General features: G+C 37.1%; 1 protein-coding gene across 1 annotated transcript; it reads right to left on the bottom strand.

Moving 5' to 3' along the window:
- Positions 1–83: 83 nt before the first annotated feature.
- On the bottom strand, positions 84–10002 carry DBT (dihydrolipoamide branched chain transacylase E2; the record flags this gene model as incomplete). The annotated part of the gene is made up of 11 exons (XM_031554952.1): positions 84–715; positions 1588–1659; positions 1830–2021; positions 2670–2747; positions 3667–3833; positions 4311–4554; positions 6335–6462; positions 7350–7531; positions 8647–8722; positions 8892–9015; positions 9919–10002. Coding segments are annotated over 11 exons (1515 nt in total), but the record flags the coding sequence as incomplete, so codon positions are not given.
- Between the last annotated feature and the right edge of the window lie 2712 nt (positions 10003–12714).

Below are 12714 nucleotides of genomic sequence, written 5' to 3'. Positions count from 1 at the left end.
ACTAATACCAGGAAAAGTGGACTAGTAGTTAAACCTGAGAGTTTAACTCTGTTAAACAACAAAAAGCTCTCTGGACATCTTATAGCAGAAGCATAATAGGCATTTTATTTGCATTTAATTTTGCATAACTTCTTTTGGAAATTTTGATATTATCTGTTAAGATAATTTTGTTTCCAACAAAGAAGAACTGTGCGTTTTTACCTTCAAAATGAGTTAATCTGTTTAAAAATACTACAGATGTAGATCAGTGATTCATTTACACCAGTCTTACAATCATATGTATTACAGAAGGCAAAATAAAGACAATCCATCACCATATTCAGAAATTGTGCCATGACGTATTGACAGCCTGCTGTAGAAGAAAATACAGCACTACTAATTAAAAGAAGTAACAATTAATCGATAGACTGATATCAGCTGTTGAGAACTTTTAACCACATAAAGTTATTATATAATATGAGTAGCAAAGGGCATGTGCTAGCAAAGCCAGCTTTTGTAGTTATTCAGTCTAACACAGTTTAAAGGCATATTCTAGCCATGATTTCCTTTATTTAAGGTCTAGCAGCATCGAAGCAGGGTTCTCCAAATAAGATTTCCAGAGGTTAGAAAAACGGGCCATTGTAGCTCCATCAATAATGCGGTGATCAGCTGACCAGCTCACATTCATTATCTGTGCTTTAAATACTTCACCTTTTCCATTAAATCGAGGAAGAACCTAAAAACCAGTGAAAGGAGTAAGATAAAAATAGAAATATTAAATATTTTCTTTAGCAAAACCGCATTTTTATTGTTAGTCTAAATTCAAATATTTTGCTAAGTCAGACAGACAGCAGTAGTGTCATTCAGAAATGAAAGAGCTTCCCATTCTTGTTTCTGTGAACCTACATAATGAACAGCGATATCCACTTTCCACCATCCTGGATACAGAGAAGTAGTGAAAACTTTCACTGACCCAGAAGCTTTCTCCTGAATAATTACTTACACTTTTAATTACTAGCACTTTTTTAGTGCTCAAAATGGCAGTTTTCCTAAAGCATTCCTCATGAAATGAGGAATGAGGCTCATAGGAAGAACATGTGAAAAGTATTTTTAATTGATATTACTGTCATCTCCAGCATTGATCTCAAATGTCTGCATTAAATAGTTAAATACCAAAATTCAGAAAATAAGAAACTGCCATGACCACAGAGTCATGTATAGATTCAGCCATCTGGCTTATAAAGCTAAATACTATTAAAATACTTTAAGTCTCAAGTTTTCTCCTTAATTATAGTAAGACTGCTATTGCCACGTTACAAAAACTTAAAATAATATGTTTATGTTGTTTGCTAATAACTAGAAGATTAAATACAGACCTGAGTGAATGCTAGAGAATTCTAGAGAAAAAGCTGAAACTTTGGCATAAAAGACTTCAGTGTCTCTGCTTAGCCATCTAAAAATACCACAACACTTTTTAATCACAAGCTAGGCACTTATTTAACAGAAGGAAGTTTATATTAAAAACGAGAAAACACATAAGAACATTTTCACTGAAGACAACCTTAGTTCACTAGAGTTAAACACATTACTGAGATAAATTCAATATACCTGTATCTTTCCAAGTGCTCCAATAGCGACTTCAGGAGGTAGAATCACTGCTTTGGCATAAGTACCACCAATCTAAAAAAGAAAATGCCAGGGATATTAGTTAACAAATAATTGTATCACTTATTTGAAAAGCTTCTCGCAGGAATTACTACTCATTTTGTTCTTTGCATATTAAACTTTTATTAAGATGTTCACTTCAAATGCAGTTTTCAGACGCAAGTTCTCATTTTTCTTGTACTTACTGTGCCAATATTTGAAAGGGTGAACGTTCCCCCAGTGAGGTCATTTGTTCCCAGTTGGCCGGCAGAGCCCAAGGCTTGTAGGCGATTTAATTCAGAAGCAATCTCAAAGATACTACTGACTTGAACATTTTTCACATTTGGGACAATTAAACCTTGTTCTGTGTCCATAGCAACTCCAATGTTGTGTGAAGCCTACAATAAGTTTCATTAACCAGACATTAACAGAAGCAGTCAACACAACACGCATACTTGCTAGAAAGAGCATGTAAGGATTCATCTGAGAGAGTCTGATAAAACAGCATAAAAGGAAGTTTTACTAACTATATGTAAATACATACACACACACATATATACACATCAATTAAGAAAATAGACACTTCTATCTAGAAGTATCTGGCCAGCACCTTGTACAAAAATGAAATAAGTTTTATCAAAACTGGGCTTAAAATATGATTTAATACATAATAGCTGAGAGTCCAAACAGCAGAGGCACTGTGCCATTACTAAAAATTACTGTCTTCGGATTTTAGATATTATTATTACAATTGCTTGGTCTATCTTCAGGGGGAAACCAGGAAATCACTACAATAATATGCATTTTTGAGAGCAAGCTGAAGTGGAGAGAAAAAAAAGAAAAAAAAAAGACTTTAATTAAACAAACCACTGAAATAAGATCTATACTGAATGAAATTTAATCTGAGACAGAATCTGGATACTTAAATTATTTTCCAGCACACCGCTACAGTTTTTATATTCAATTGCCTCAGACATTCTGAAAAGCCCTCATTAAATGTTAGTTTGGGTTTCCTGCTCACAACTTTTATCAAAAAGTTTACAAACCTTGTAAGTAACATTTTGACAGCTTTCATCCAAAGAAGCATTAAGAATGGGATACTGCAATAATCCCAGAGAAGCTGCCTGTTAAAGATAAACAAAAAGATAGATTCTTATACTTGATAACTCAGAAAAGTGCATGGAAAGCAAGGAACACTGGGAGACAAGTGAGGCTAATAATCTAGATTTCCTTGATACAATCAAATGTGGCTTCAACTCTCCTACATGCTCCTTGCATGTTGATATTCTGTTATGATCACAGTAACAGAAGGAGAAACTTATAAAAAACAAACATATGTCAGACAGACATACAAAAAGTAATAATCAATTTCTCAAGTTATTTCCTGTTCCATAATTAGAATTCATTATCCCAAGAAAAAGTGAGGATATTCCACAGCAATTTCATTCTAAACTCTCCAATTAGGTGGTTATTTCAGGGAACAGTAATTCCCCCTAAAAAGAGTGAGCAAAATAAGTACTTGACACTCCAGTTGAAATAGCATTATCAGAAATTTTAGATTAAGCTATGCATTCAGCCTTCAGTGATGACAGCAATTTGAAATGAAACCGTGACAACTATATGAGTACAAGTGTTTGAACCAGAGAAGGCATATGTGCAATTCACCTGAACAACATAAACATATTCATTCATCTGAGGGATTCAATGCCAACAACAACAATTACATGGCATTTTAAGTGAGACTGATTTTAATGAAGGTCACCAACACTACCAATTGTTTCTAAAATATGTTTTGTTTAAGTTACACACTCAGCGATGCTTACTCACTTACTGTGTCATGCTGTATCTGCTCTTATTTCTCCATTCCCATATTATCTAACCTAACTACAGTTCCTACAGTAAATTGATAAATGGTACATTAAACAAGAAAACCTGATGTTTTTCTTGTGATCTGTGTGCTCCAAACTTAAAACAATGATCTATCACAAGATTTTGGTAAAATCTGCATTAGTACTACATATAGTGTTCTGCTGCATTTCTTACCTTTATGAAGAAAGGCATAAAGGAAAGCTTAATTCCACGACTTTGTGCTAAAGGTTTGAGCTCTTCTCGCAACTGAACAAGGTGAGTCAAGTCAATCTCATCACAATAACCGAAGTGAGGGATCTTTAAGGCGGCACTCATAGTCTTTACCATTGCCTTGTGAAAACCTGGAAAAAATTCACTGACTTCTTACATGAACAAAATTGACTTCTTGGAACTGAAATTCCAATTATTTGAAAATTAAAATATTTTATTTTCCTCTTTCAATGAGATTTTTTCTTATCTCTTTTATTGTTTCTCTGAAAGAAATTACTCTGCTACTAATTACATAATGACTCAAACTGTAACAAACTCACAAGTGTTTCTAAATTCCAAACTGTTTCAGAAACTATTTGAAGAAACATGGGTTAAAAATGAGCAAGCGCAACTTGCAACCAAACTTCATCCAACCAAAATACGAACAATTATATCAGAAAATAATAACTTTATGCAACATCTTCTTGCAGAGAGCATGTTTTCCTATTTCTCACATAAAATAATAAATTGAAACACTCCCATCAAATGGAGCCAAACATTCATTGAGTTACATTCACCAGTAGTTCACTGCAAGCAATTTCTCAAGATTTTTGTACTTGATGATTTACCTGTTACAGGTTCGGTTTTATCTTTTCCTGAAAACACAATGGGTCTGGAAATAGGTATTGGAATTTTGCGTGCTTTGTCCTTTGGAGCAGTTGGCACTGTCTCTGATTTTGACAACGGTGCAATAATTTCAGCCTTTGGTGATGGAGGTAGGATAGCTCCCGTTTGTTTGGCCAAAAAATTGAGAATGTCTTCCTTCAGGATTCTGTTATCTTTCCCTGTTCCAATAACTTCACTCAATTTAATCTGAAAAGTATGTAACAAACTGTGACACTTTCTTTACAACATATATATATACAGCAATATAAGTATTCCTATACTATGAAATATGGTTAACAGTTATTGATCCAACATATCTGCCATTTTATTTCCTTTTCTGTGATCAAAACTCCTGGCTCTTAATCTCTGTTAATATGGTTAGCATGGAATCACAGAATGTTTTGAATTGGAAGGGATCCTTTTAAAGGCCATCTAGCCCAACTCCCCCACAAAAAAAAAAGGGACATCTACAGCTAGATAAGTTGCTCAGAGTCTGGTCCAGCCTGGCTTTGAAAGCCTCCAAAGAAGGGGCGTCCATCACCTCTCTGGGCAACCTGTTCCAGGTTCCAGTGCCTCACCATCCTTATTTGTAAAAAAATCTGTCCTTAAATCTAATCTAAATCTCCTCTCTTCTATTTTGAAAGCATTTCCTTCCCCTTGTCCTATCACAAAAGGCTTTCCGAAAGAGTCTGTTAGCATAACCCAACAACATTTTATCAGACAAATATCTATTACAGCAAATGGGTCTTGTATTAGTCCTTGCTCAACCTCTCCTCATTGGCTTTGAAGGCTGCAGGTAGCTGGACAACTTTTCCCTCTCTATTGGCATCTTGAAGGTCCTGGGCACTCAACCACCCAAAATGAGCCCAACCAACCCACCACAGAACAGGGAAGCTTAACAGGACACGGAGCACAGCCTGTAAAATCAAACAGCTGCAAGTCTTAAGGGGGGATTTGGAATGGATCCACTGCTGGACAGCAAAATGCGTGACCCCTTGTGCTCAGGGACAGCTCCACTGTGGTATGCTTCCTCCCAGGATGATAGGAGTGACTCATATTCCTTTATATCATCTACAAATCCAGATTGTGACTGTTATATTGCATGGTTACTATTACTATTACTATTTTGGCCTGATCTGGTCCAGGTGATTAGAACAAATACTGAGTAACTGTACACTACACTATAAATAAATAAATAAATAAATAAATAAATAAAATCTGTGCTACACTAATTACAAAAATTTGGTGAACTAATAATGTTTTAATTGCAATTCCAGCTTAGTAGCATCCTCATTGTACCCAGGATCTCTAAAGAACCCATCTGTCTTGATAGCATCAGGTAACACTTTCTGTTGATTTACTAGGGATGCAACATTATTTGAATCACCTAAAAGGCCCATAAAACATCTTAATTGCATACTTAACGGAAGAACAGTGAATACTACTTACCTCGTTATTACAGGATCAATAATGAGATACTAATTTGAAGGGAGTTATCTGTCATTTAAATTTCTCTATTTGTTGTTTTATTTTTCTCAAAAAAAAATGCACCATAAGCTTTCAAAAACACAGCGTAATTTATAGATTAACACAGAAAAAGAATTAGAAAAGTCCTTAAAGGACCGTATAGTCCATTTCTTGCTCTTACATAAATCTGGAGAACAGAGGAAGGTAGCTAAAGGTGAGATTCAATTTTTCTCTACTTCCTGTTCTGCCCCATGGATCCATTCCAATACTTCCACTGTTTTTTAGAAACCACCATCCTAAAGTAACATGGCTGCATTTTAAGCCCACTAATTCTTCTCTGAGTTGCCATAATCATCAGAAAGCATTATTATCTCCATCTCTACAATGGTGTTTACACATCTGAAATATATTCAAAAACAAGACATCCCTCACTGTACTATCCTCTAATCCATATCCTCTCAGTCAAACTGGTATGTAAAAGAGGGATAAAATGTGACAAGATGTAATTCAGCAAACTTACATTGTTTTCCATAGCAAGACGACGAACTGCAGGTGTTGCTAATGTTTTGTGACCTTTTATCTCCTGGTGTGTGTGTTCCTCATGAGACATAGCTGGTGTTTCAACAACATCTTCTTCTGGAGCAACACCTGAAAGCAAGAAGAAAAAATTTAATTTAATTAGGTTATAGGTATTTGTTAAATTTCAGAATTCGCTTTAAAGTTTGTAACTCAGGCACATGTTAAATAGGCAGTTGAAAAAAAAAGGCGGAACAAAGTCTCAAATTTTTTACAAAAACTAACAAAGGAAGTATTAGCTAGCCCTCAGAATACTTGATATTATAATACTGATGGTTAATAGTGATCTATCCTCTCCCTGGGTATGTTGGTGTTTCTAGACAAATGCAGTTAAATATAGGCCTCTCAGAGGAAAGGCTGCACATGAGTAAGCAACAAGTCTTTCTGGAAAAGGTATCTAACGATAACTGTTAAGAGCAGTGTTACCAGCAGGCTGAGAAAGGTGATCTTTCCCCTCTATTCAGCACTAGTAGGGTCACATCTCGAGTACTGTATCCAGCTCTGGCCTCCCCAGGACGAGAGAGATAATGGAGGAAGTTCAGCTAAGGGCCAACAAAGATGATCAGGGGACTGGGGCTTTCCTCTTATGAAAAAAGGCTGACAGAGCTGGGACTGTTTAGCCTAGAAAAAGATGGTTCTTCTGATGAGATAGGTGGATCTCATCAATGCATATAAATATTTGAAGAGAGAGTGTAAAGAAGACAGAGTAAAGCTCTTTCAGCAACATCCAGTGTCAGGATGAAATATCTCCTGGGCACAAACTGGAACACAGGAAGCTTTGCCAGTGCACAAGGAAAAATGTTTTCAGTGTGTGGGTAACTGTGCGCTGGGGCACACTACCTAAAGAGTCTGTGGAGTCCCACCTCTTTGGGACGTCCAAAGTCATGTGAACATGGTTCTAGGCAACATGCTCTAGTTGACAAACACAAAATATGCAAGAGAAAAACTGCTTACAATACCTTTTGAAGCATCAATTTCAATGTCCACAAGTGGTTTTCCAACATAAGCTATTTCATCTAAATTGTAATGGAGTTTTCTAATGACGCCATCGTAACGACTAGTAATAGTAACAGAAGCTTTATCGCTTTGCACTTCACAGATGCTATCAAACTGAGAAACACTATCACCTTCTTTTATATACCTAAAAGAAAAGACACATGCTACTATAAAATGTTATAATAGTAAAAATCTATGCTGCATATTCTTTAGATTAAGTTCAGTTATATACATCCTCACAATACAAAATGCATTCTGGATAAAGTGACAGATTATACAACAGATACATTTGCTATATACTTTCCACCAGATTGCTCCAAAACTACTTGTGTGAAATGACACATTTCAGAATACAATCATGTATACAATTTTTACTATTATTTCTGCTAAGAAAATTTTTCGTGACAGATTATAAACCATCTCAAAAAAAAACAAAACAAACAAAAAAAATAACCTAACTTGGTTTGAAGCTGAAGAAGGTCTCCATTTCAAGTTGTTAAGACCAGTATATAAACAGTTTCAGAAAAAAAAATCTAGAAATGGGAAACTGTCTCCTGTACAAAGAGATATTTCTCCTATTTTCCTATTTTACTTCCTTACTCAGAGTATGGTGGCACTCTGGCACAGGCTGCCCAGAGAAGCTGTAGATGCCCCAACTCTGGAGGCATTCAAGGCCAGGTTAGATAGGACCCTGTGTAGCCTGATCTGGTGGGTGGCAGCCCTGCCCATAGCAGAGAGTTAGAACTAGTCTTTAAGGTAACTTCCAACCCAAGTCTTCTAATGATCCTATTTGTACAAAGAGCAAGGCATTGCAACACTTTCTCTACTTGACTCCTTGATTTTGATTAAACCATTACTTGCTGCCTTTCTAGGAACAATTTACATTTTTCTATCAAAGTAAATGGAGAAGGGGTACAGGATAAAACCATGTAGATTCTCTGGAGTTGTCATTTTTTCTAAAGTTCTAAAGCTCAGCCTAGATCTCCTCTGAAAACAATAATCACTGAAAGAAAGCCTACATACAGGTGCAGTTAGGGCATCCTCTACCTTTTCTATTCCCAAATATAACAGATTACAAATAAACAAAATGTAAAGGTCACTACAGACAAAGGTTCAAAATGTGGAAATCAAAACTTGAAAGACTTCAATAGTAGCCCAGTAAACATACTCTCTGAAATAATTATTGATACTTGATAATTACAGATAGTAATTAAACTACATGCTGATTTCTTAATCTATTTCTTAGAAAGCTGAGCTTACCATTCTTTCACAGTCACCTCCGTAATACCCTCTCCAATATCAGAAAGCTTAAATTGGACAATTTGGCCACGTGAAACTTAAAAAACAAAAAAACAAGGAAAATCAGCTTGCTTAATATTAAGTGTGAGACATCAGACAGAATAATCTGAACACAGTAAAAATAGTTAAATACCAATTATATACAAGTCACTAACATAACATTCATAAACAAGCAAATTGAAATATTTTATTATGAAAAAGATTACCAGCAGATGTTCTGAAAAATCGGTGCTGATGACTAAAGTTGAAGGCAGATTTGTCAAACACGCACGCATATTTTGATTTTATAAAGCGGATGCTGCTGCACGATCTAACGTGGTGAACACAAACCTGGGGGAAAAAAGTCTCAAGTGTTAAAACATTAGGCTGAGAAGACAGAGCTCACTTAACATTAATGATACAACAGTAGTTATCAGAACATGTAATTTCTATGGAGAACTTAGGAAAATACAATCATAATGAATACATACCGAATATATAATAACCATTAAATTGACAGGAGGAGTCATTAACTTCTTTTACTAACACAACACACAGGGAGATTAAAGCCACAATAGCTTAAGAAATTAACAAAAATCATTACAAGATTTGATAAGAGATTCATAATTCCTATAGTTTCTCTAAACAAGTAGTTCAGCCAAGACACACACACAAAAAGCACAGATAATATCAACTACATTAGAAATACTTTCATGCAGTGTGAATGCTGCAGAGTCCTGTAGACTGCAAGAAAAAAAACATCAGCATGTTTTTCTTTGCCAGTTCTTATTCCAATCAAAAGCTGATCAGAAGTAAATATGGGAAAGGAAATTCACAACAGAGGGCACAGTTACCCTTTTAATTCTGTTAATATAAAGGAGATGAGCATCTTTAAGTAACTTCAATTGTAATTATATTCATCCAGAAATCAACTTCAAAGGTCATCAGAATTTTCTGAAAGAATCTTGGTACAAAGCTGTATGCTTTAAAGCATCATGTAATCGGTCATGATCTTGGTCAAAACAAAGGCAGTAGCACTTGCATTGACATAAACAAGCATTTTATCATTAATCTCATCAGAAGTTAGTTCACGCCCTTTCTTATTTAGTAATATTTCTTAAATCTCACTTAATTCTGGTGTTATGGTGCCTCAGGTGATGTCAAGTTAATAAAAATAACAAATGATCTGTAGATACTATCTCTAATTAATTTAGAGATTAAAAAAAATAAAAAATAACAGGTGCTACAATGTACCTCTAGTAGCTCAAAACTGTAAAATTTAGAAATTATCTTCTCAGATGAGCCAGAAAACAGGACACCTGTATGGGAAAGTTCATTTTAACTTACTTTTTTAATACCCCTTCAAAGAATTTCAGAGCACATGAAACTTGCTGATTCCCCTCCCACTCACCCCCCACTGCTGAACTATTTGATTTGATAATACACTTTTAATGTACAGATTATCCTGAAAGCTGTACAATTCTGAATTGACTATGTACATGTTTTCTGTATTATTCCATATTGCATTGATAGTTATATTTAATATCAGCTTTTCTTTAGGAACAAATATTTACACAAAACAATCTCCAATAAAGGACATAGCAAAGTCACGCTGAGTTATTTTGCATCTGACTGCTACCAAGATTGCATCCTCTGATCCAGAGCAAATATTCTTCTAATTTCTATAATGAACAAACAGTAAATCTTTTGGAGCATGATTGGTCTTGCCCACTTAGTTCACTCAGAGTTGTGTCTTTGGGAAGAAGTTTATTGTGCTTTTCTTAATCGCTTACCCTAAAAACTGACTGCAGGCCTCAGCACAAAATGTTGTTACCCAGTATACAGGTGATAGATTACCTGATGGAGTGTCCACCCTGTAGTAGCTCAGTAATATTTTGATCTGTGACTCTGCCTATTCTGAATGCTGAAATACAATGCCAAAATCATGGTAAAACACTCCACTCTCTTTCAGCTTAGAGGTATAAGCATGTTAAAGCCTTTTTGTTTGTAGACTTGTTGTCAGTGTTACATTTTATAATGGTGCAGATGTTGATAGAATTGATAACTGTTGTCAGTTTTGTTACAGATCTTTTTTGACTAAGCAACCCACATGAGAGATTCTGTTATAAAAAATGACTAAAAGTTGAGTGAGATGCATGGAAGCTGTCAGATAATCACTGGGCTGAAGCCAGTGGAATGAGGTTCAACAAGACCAAGTGTTGTGTCCTGCACTTTGGCCATAGCAATGCCAGGCAACATTACAGGCTTGGGGCAGAGTAGCTGTAAGAGTGTAGAGGAAATGGACCCCAGGGATACTGGTTGATGCTCGGCTGAACATGAGCCAGTGGTGTGCCCAGGTGGCCAAGAAGGCCAACAGCATCCCGGCTTGTATCAATAATAGTGGTGCTAGCAGGAGCATGGAGGTAATTGTACCTCTGTACTCAGCACTGGTGAGGCTCTACCTCAAGTACTGCATTCAATTTTTGGACTCCTCACTACAACAAAGACATTAAGGCCCTGGAGCATGTCCAGAGAGGGGCAATGAAGCTGGTGAGGGGTCTGGAGCACAAGTCTTATGAGAAGCAATCGAGGGAGCAGGGATTGGTCAGTCTGGATAGGAGGAGGCTCAGGAGAATTTATCCTCTCTATAACTACCTGAAGGGATGTTGTAGTGAGCTGGGGGTTGGCCTCTTCTTCCACATAATTAGCAATAGGATTAGAAGGAATGGACTCAAGTTGTGTCAGGGGAGATTGAGGTTGGATGTCACTCTGAAAGCTGGAATGGGCTGCCCAGAGAGGCGGCGGAGTCATTGACCCTGGCGGTGTTCAAGGAACATTTAGACATTTCATTGAGAGACATGATTTATTGAGAACTATTGGTGATAGGTGGATGTTTGGACTGGATGATCTTGTAGATCTTTTCCAAACCTTGGTGATGACACTCAGACATACTTCAACCATAGTGTATGTTGTGCTCAGAGGCAATGATTCCACATCAAAGACAATCTTCTACAGAACTCTTTTGACTTGCTCTCCATATTGAGTTATTTACTTACACTGGATTTGTTCTGCATAATACTCTCTACTTCTAACTATACAGTTACCTATATGCTAAATCGACGTCCTACTCTCTTCCGTAACAGCACCATGCAATATTCTCTAGATCACTGTTCTCTCCTCACCACTTAACACAAGAACCTCATGCTCCTTTCTTCCCCTTATTGCAATGTAATGCCTCCACAGCCCATCCTCCCGCCCATCACCAGTCAAAGGGTTTGCAAGAATAGTGAGAAAAAATATAATACTTCAGAATTGCGATAACCATCCTGATTTCTTGGATGTTAACACTGCTTCACAGTAGGTGGCCACAAGAATTAGTGCTCAGCAAGAATCACAATGTGCTGCTGCAAATGCCTACCATAAACGGCCAACTCCAAAGTTCACTGTTCAGCATCCACACTGATAAAATGATCATTCTCATCTCATCACAATGTCCCTCTGAATGCAAGAGCATATAGTTTGGCTAAGAAGAAAACTAAAAAGAAGCTCCTATTTCCAAATTCTTTGATTAGTAAAGTAAGTTACTCACAGCCAAAAATCCAGTAATTACAAGAATGACATCTTCATGATGGCTTATGCTCAAGAGATTATAAGCATCCAATAGAGCAACCAGTGGACTCACCTGCTGAAGCACGGTGAGGCACCCACAGAGTTTAATTTACAAGTACGTGGGTTGCTGGGATCCGGGGAAACGCCTGCTTCCCCTTCTATACAAGGATCCCTTGCTACACCAAGAGACTGATGCACGGCCGCAAGGCAGCAAAACGTTTGGGCAGTGCCATAGTCGGACGACCGAGAGGTAACGTAATAGGAGAATGGCAATGGCCCGTCACGGGTGGCACGGGCTCCTCTCGCAGGAAACGCGGCTAGCGGGAACACACCGAGGTGCGGGAGCGTGGGCAGTCCCTGAGGAAGCAAGCACGAGCGGCACCCGACCCCGCGGGGATCAGGCCGAGCTCCGCGAGCTGACTGGCAGCGGGGACGTGGCCA

This window comes from Meleagris gallopavo, chromosome 10 (assembly GCF_000146605.3).
Source record: "Meleagris gallopavo isolate NT-WF06-2002-E0010 breed Aviagen turkey brand Nicholas breeding stock chromosome 10, Turkey_5.1, whole genome shotgun sequence".
NCBI classification, from domain to species: Eukaryota; Metazoa; Chordata; class Aves; order Galliformes; family Phasianidae; genus Meleagris; species Meleagris gallopavo.
Note: the sequence above shows the minus strand (reverse complement) of the source record. Positions and strands in the feature narration are given on the sequence as shown.